Source organism: Ailuropoda melanoleuca, chromosome 3, assembly GCF_002007445.2.
Source record: "Ailuropoda melanoleuca isolate Jingjing chromosome 3, ASM200744v2, whole genome shotgun sequence".
NCBI classification, from domain to species: Eukaryota; Metazoa; Chordata; class Mammalia; order Carnivora; family Ursidae; genus Ailuropoda; species Ailuropoda melanoleuca.
Genome location: NC_048220.1, coordinates 24,868,549 through 24,876,031, shown reverse-complemented (window position 1 = coordinate 24,876,031; position 7,483 = coordinate 24,868,549). Strand labels below are relative to the sequence as shown.

Below are 7,483 nucleotides of genomic sequence, written 5' to 3'. Positions count from 1 at the left end.
AAATACCCCAGACTAGATCTACTCCTTCAAAACACAACTAAATTAAACTCAACAACAAAGAATAATACATCAACTCTCTTACAAACAGAATGGAAAAACACTGATCACTCTGAGCAAATCTCCTGCTGAGTGGAAGGCATGGTATATCCACTTTCCGTTGCCCGCGCACGCACAGATAACACAGCCAGTCACAGCAACTGGTCATCTCATCCTTTTCATAACTGCACTCACTGAAACACGTTAAGTCAAAAGAGAGTACAAAACAAAAACAAAAAACAAAAAAACCCACACACAAACTGAGCAGGTTTTGAGATTTATTAAAATAAAGTATTAGCAAACAATATGCAAAAACAAAGTTCTTAAAGAGTTATGGCTTTGAAAAGCACAATATAGTAAAACCTAATACATTTTTATAAGTATCAAAAAGGCAACAGAATTGAAGCATGTTGCTAGAATTTCATTTTCTACAACATAAACAGAAGCAGAACAAATACAAATAGAAGATCTATAGTGCAGCCATTGGTTGGCTCTTTCTCATCTGCATATGAAATACCTTTTTAAGATGGGCAGGTACATACAAACATCCAGTTTTCCTGATTACAATCCTAACCAATTTTAAAATAAGTGATTTTCAAAATGCAATTTTAACCCACCGGATAAGAAAATCACTTGCCCAACTATTAGCTTCAAGAGTCCCTACACATAAAATACTTCATGAATAAATCAAAGCAACATCATCTCCAATGATATGAGAAGGGAAAATCTGATTCTAAAAAATTTCTTCTTTTATAAGGAATGTGGAATTGTTTGGCCTCACTGTAGTTTTATTTTAGTTAATACCAGCTAGTATCAATAAGGCACTACTTATTAATGAAGGAAAAGAACCTACCTGTACACAAAATTTTGAACTTTTTAAGAACACCATCTTCAAATGAATCCTTAAAGGACAACGGTTTATGATGATCGCAAGAATTTTCAGAATTGAGTTATTTGGGCAAGAACCACACACACCTTTTTCACTCTGCCTTGAATGACAGAAGACTCCTGTTCTTGGATCTTTTCACCAAAACATCCCATCACCTGTTTTACAGCAACTGCTACCATAAGTATTATACCATAAGCTCTTTTTTTAAAAAAAAAAAAAAAAAAAAAAATTTTTTTTTTTTTTTGCTATGTAAAATCCCTCCTATTGGTTTTTGTAGACCATCCAATTTCAGGTTAACACTTCAGTTATAACGCAGTTGTATTTTAGAAGATAAATTTCTATTATGAATCATCCAATATAACAAAGGCTTGATAAATACTGTTACCTCTGGTAATCAGGAAATGCTAAACTGTAATCCAGTGAATTCCAAAGAACTGTCCAGCGGGCACAACTGTTGATGCAGAAGAAATGCCTTGAATTGTCACTTTCCATACATGCATCCTCTGTGAGAAGAAAACCTGCCCCAAATCCCACCTGAGATCACCCCCATAAAGCTGCCGTAGCTAGTACCTCAAGAGACCACCCATAAACCAATGTTTAGAAAACCTCCCTCCCATAAAAATCACCAAACATGCCCGAAACCACCATGCTACCTCTTTAAAAGATCCTTGCTTATCTAGCCCATTGGTATAATGAGGACACATATTCATATTCCTATCTGAGAGTGAGTGAGGATTTAACTAATAAGACAAAGAAGGGGCTCAGACCCTCTTAAAAGTTAACAGATCCAAAACTGAAGTCATCGCTGGAAGCTGAATTCAAAATTATCAGAAGAGCCTTCCTTCTTCAGTAAGTACGAAAGATATTAATATATTTTAAGTGGAAAAGTGGTAACAATCCAAAGTAATGCTGAGCAAACGACTACAGAGAATACAAAGAAATGCTCTAAGCTGATGTATTAGATGCTCTCTGTAACAGAAGACAGTGCTTCAGCAGGCACATCAGACTTTTGGGAGGGTCTCTGCTACTGGTAGGATTTTCCTTTTTGTATAAACCTCCTCCTTCACCAGAATACTACTACAGGAGGTACCCTTGAGGGCTTTATAAATGTGAGCCCCAGTTCGCATCTTCTGTGGCATTAATTCATTACTCAGATCTGAACACTAACTGACCATTTTATGGCTTAAAGGATATTTTACTCTCGAATGTTACGGGAGTGTAAAGGGGCTACAGCTTCCTTCTGCACTATGAGGTGTACAGCTCACTGAACTACCTAGGAATCCTACTGTGGATTTCAACTCAGAGACCCAGCCAATTCGATTACCACAGTTTCCTTATATAACAATAAAATGTGAAAAATTGATTCATATTCTGATATATATGACTTAACATTTTGATTGATGTCTTCTTTAATCTGTAAAGAATAAGTGTTAGCTTCAGTAGATCAATAACATGCCTACTGGTTGACATTCCATAACTTAAGCCAAGCAATACTGAAAAGACCATAATACTTTGTTATGTAGAGATGCTGATCAAAGGCAACTCTTAATTTTTTCCCCAATCATCTTTCTGTGGCATTAATTCATTACTCAGATTAATTTTGATTCTATTTCTCTTTTTGCATCTACCAAACCGGCTGTCATTTTATTATTTCCAGACTCTAGTCTTTTCAGCTCACATACGTTGATATCTTGAACAAGCTATAAAACGTGTCTGTTCCAGTGGTGTTGATGTTTCCATAAATCTGACTATAAACCATTCTAGAGATTAAATAAAAATTTAAAACTGTAGTTTTCTGAAAAGGTTTCTTTCAGAAGTGTCTTCTTCTCATTGGTCACTGGCAATTTTTATTTCCCATCCATGGATTTTGGACACCCTCGGGAATTAGAGAAGCAGCTACACTGAACACAATTTTCACTTAAAATCCACAGATGCAGAGTTCATCACTTTAAGGAAATACAACAGGCTTATACTTTTCCATGAAACTCTTAACAGTTATGAGCTTCAGTACTGCCCTTCATGAGATAAAATTCCTCAGGGAAAACACAGAAAACGCCAATCACATAAAACCCTGCCAACTCTAAAGGCCGTAACATGAATAAAAACAATTTTTAATTAACTCAACTGAAAACATCAATAAACAATTAAATAGTTTCCACCAGTTCAAGCCCACTGAAGTTGATTACATGCATCTGTCATTCAACCCAGGTGGTTTTTTCTCCTATAAATTTGTTCCAAAGATTGTGCCATAAGCCTGGTAAGTAAAAGAATACTGTAAGTAGCTAGGTTCGAACACAAAGCAAATAATTCTCTTTCGTGTGGCTGACACAACTCTGGAAGATGAAGAATGCATGTCATGTAAAACTTATGTTTAAGGCTCAGGTGACGGTCAGAAAGTATCCTTTTACCCAGCAAAGGACTGCAAGCTGAAACACATAGGGTTCCTCACCTGAAAGAACTAAAGCCATCCACTGGCTGCACTTTGTAAAAGCAATAAATAATGGCACAGAAAACAAAACGAACTGCATTCTCCTTTCCTCAAAAATATGCATTTTTTTTCTTTTAAAAGCAGAAAGGGCAAAGTAGAAAGTCAAGCCAAACTACCATTTTAAATAGAAGACTGACAAGGCTCCATGTATGTTCAAAAGGCACCAGAAAATAGCTTTCTCCGATAGGTAAATCAGGTCTTTTTTTCCCCCCCAAAATAATGGCTCTGTTCTCATGCCATAACAAAGTGTCAATTGCTCTCTAGAAAAAGAGGTCAAAAATTCTTTACCCAGAGACTTCAAGCATAACTAGATTGAATGGGTATTTTTGAGGGCTCATGTCTTTCCTCTCTTGAGGACTGTGTTCTGGGAGACTAGCATCCACAGAGGTGCAAAAAAACGAAAAAAACCAGCATGCAGTAACTGACAGAACAGTCTGCAGTCTTTGATATGTGAATATTTTAAAGTCAACTATCTCCACAACCACTGCTTATTCATTCAAATACCAGACTAGGAGCCTCAACTGGGGGCCAGACTGAAGAGGCTCTTCTGGCTACAGTACACAGGTCCTTTCCTTGCTCAGGGCAACTGACGCCACTAAGATCAACGGGATTAAGTATATGATTTTCCAACGTAAGTAACACCCATAAAGCGGTAGGGAATTAAAAAGGCACCTTAAGTTGGAGCTACAGAATAACAGTCTCATAACCTAGGTTGAAAATACAACAAATGCTAGAAAAAGTATAACCTCCTACAACTGAAATCTATAAACTGCAGTGTCTGTTAATACAAAAGGGGACCAAGGAAGTAAGGATGAGCAACCAAGTCCAAGTCACTCGAGTGTGTTTCACAAAAGGTTACGCTAAAAACTGTCACCCATCAAAGTGCAAAATAAAAGATTAATGCATGTCAAAACTAGAGTTCCTGCAACACTGGCCAAAAGCAGCAAAGCTGAACAAGGCCGTGCGTGCACTGTCACTAGCTATAAAGTAGTACTTATGACAGATTCTGAGTAAATGACATATACTGAAGATCTGTTGTTTACAATAATTTTTTTTTAAAAAAGGAAATGTTTTACAAAAGATATAATGAGTGAAGTTACAACAGACTGACAAACATTTAGCTGTATTAAATGTAAATTTTATGACATCACCTAGAAAACCATCACTTTGCTTTTACTGAACACGACTGGTTAGAGCAGTGCATACTGTTCCTTCAAATAAAAGGGCGGGTTTGTTTTTTCATAGTTTCTTTTCGGCCCCTACCATATGCTTTTACAAAACAATGAATTACACGTTCTCCACACTGGTAGGACAAAGAAACTGGTAAAAGTAGAGCGTCTGTAGGGTTAAGAGGAGAAGGGAAGACTTTTCATGGCATACCTATTATAATTTGTCATCATGTGATGTATTACTTTTAAAAAATTGAATAACAAGTTGGATGGGACAAGAAGGAAAAATTATGACCCAGTTTAAGATCAATGCTAAACTTGTGAACTGGGGTACAACACTTACATTGTATTTCTTACAACACTTTTGAGAGTTAATCACATGAACATGGATAACAAACAAATGTAGATTCATCACAAAATACAAATGTATTGGTCACAATTATGTAGAAAAAAAATAAGCTGTAATATCTGTTTTCCATGTAAGCTCACAGTTATCTGTACTGAAAGTTTCCCTAAAATTAAAACAAGTCCACTAATAATATAATCGAAAGGACTACTTCTGCACTATGAGACGGAAGATATGGGGTTCAGAGGGGAGCCCATCTGAGTCAGGACTTTATCCAGCCACTGAAGAGGCCCATGAAGATGAATCTCAATCCAACATGGGGTGCTGGTGACATCCTGCCGGTGATACTCAGCTCCCCAGCCCTAAGAAAAGAAAAAGATGTCATAGCAAATCCCTCTTTAAACTGTCAACCAGCCTAAAACAATTTTAACATACTAACAAAGAAATACTTTAACAGTGGAGACCACAAAACCAATCTCAGGATTCACCATGGAATTAAAAGCAACAGTGTTGAAAGAGATAGGATTCCCTTAATAGAAACCCTTGGAGCACGGTATGTTTCAGAATTCTTTTTCTTTTTGAAGTTTAGAAAGTTAATACAGTACAATATCTCATAATGAAAACACTATTATTTCTGCAGTGAGATACATTCTCACTTAATGGGATAAATAAAACCCACAACTGCCTCATATAAGTTCATATCAGATTTTGGTATGAAAAAGTTTTGGGTTTTCAGGTTTGGGCTTTTTTTTAACTATCATGTAAGACACTGTAGATCTGATCAATGCATGCAACTGTAATTAAAGTAGCTGAGATGAATTAAGCTGGAACAATGTAGCCTAAAATTCTAGATAAAGATTTTAATAAAATTTTTTTCACTTTTATTTGCCTGGATTCATCAAGCTCTCTGCTTTACAGCTTATGGTAGTGTTGGCCCAGAAAAATTAGGCTTCGGAGCGGGGGGGGAGATGGGGGAGTAGAGATTAAACATATAAGTTATATCTCTGGGGCACTTGGGTGGCACAGTTGGTAAAAGTCCTGGGACTGAGCCCTGCATCCCCCACATAGTCAGGCTCCCTGCTCAGCAGGAAGTCTGCTTCTCACTCTCCCTCTGCTCCCCCCTCCCATATTCTCTCTCTCTCTCAAACAAATAAATAAAATCTTAAAAAAAAAAAAAGTTATGTTTCTACGGAGGGGGAATGCCTTTGGGGCTACTGATAAACTGATGTACAGAAAAGACCAATAGCAAAGCAGCAAAGCAACACTGCTGCAGGTCTGAATGCCAAGAAGAAAAAGCCCACTCAAAGCATTTCACAATTGTTCTTCTTTGGTTAAATCCTTAAGGACCAAATGGACTGAGTACAGGATGCTTACATGTGTCACTAAAATTCTTCCCTAATTTTACCCACAAACCATCATCTTCGGAAGGCCAGTAAAATCAGGCCAAGAGCAAATTGATAAATTTGAAAGTTCTTTCAATTTTGCAAATCCTTAGTAACAGAGGTTAAATGCAAGGAAGATAATTTTAGTCTTCTAAAGAATTTTTTAAGTCGCTCCAGGGGGATCTAATAATAATTGAAAGTGCTGAAGCTAAGGAACTTCAGAAGCAATTTTAATATTAAATGCTTTCTATCAATTCAGTCTTTAAACGAAGCTCTTCATAAACTCAGCTCCTATTCAATATCAAAATCCGTATCAGTACCATGCATTTTATAATGTCTGGATTATAAAATTAAAACTTAGACTATCGTGTGGTTGTAAAGCTTGAAATTTAAGAATATCATTTAAAAGCCTATTAAGTCAGGTCAAAAGTAAGTAACAACTTTCATTTCACAAAGACATTTTAAAATCATAACCTAGAGAAATATAATATACATATTTGCGGTAACTCTAATTAAGCTACAGGTTACAACCCACTCACCTTGACAAAACTCATTCGAATGGTACACATTTTGGTGAGCTCATACACGGCCTCAAACCCATGGTTGACCGACTGAGCCAGAAGCTGAGCAAACTCCTGGTTGTTAAAAATTTTGAGGCTGCAACTGCTGGGAATCTTACAGACCGTGGTAGGGTGAAAGCCATGATGAAAGTTGCAGTTCCTACTCTGAACAAATATGCTGCTGTCACTGAGGCACTCCGCGTACACCTCGCCGCCAACGTAGTACAGATGAACACCTACAAAGATGAGCGTTACAAGACTCACCTTAACACAGCAGTACGATGAAACCAGAGAGGCTGTAAAAGGTACAATCAAGAATACCCACTACCTTACAGCAAACGCCCAGCAGCCTGCAGACAAAAGCTACCACTAGAGGGCCTTACACTGCTGAAGATAATCAAGCGGTCTCCCGAGGTCCTTAAATAATGAAGACTTAAGCCTCAGGTTGGTAGCTTACTAGGTTTATCAGTTCTTAGGATGGTTTCTCTTTGCCAACAATCATTTATGATCTCTATGAGAGAAAGCGAAGGCAAAAAGACAAAAAAGCACCTAGGATGAATCCTTTCAAAGGAACACTTGGTGCTAAGTTAACAATCACAGTCAATTGGCAAAA

General features: G+C 37.2%; 1 protein-coding gene across 4 annotated transcripts in view; it reads right to left on the bottom strand.

Annotated features, from left to right (window-relative positions):
- Positions 1–300: 300 nt before the first annotated feature.
- Positions 301–7,483, bottom strand: part of SMAD5 (SMAD family member 5) — a 54,891-nt gene continuing 47,708 nt past the window's right edge. For all 4 annotated transcript variants that reach the window (XM_002912928.4, XM_034656046.1, XM_019799348.2 and 1 more), the window contains 2 exons: positions 6,850–7,106; positions 301–5,290 (listed from right to left, as the gene is read on the bottom strand). In XM_002912928.4, the coding sequence (XP_002912974.1) occupies positions 5,147–5,290; positions 6,850–7,106 (401 nt within the window). In that variant the 3' untranslated portion in view covers positions 301–5,146. The remainder of the gene's footprint in view (positions 5,291–6,849; positions 7,107–7,483) is intronic.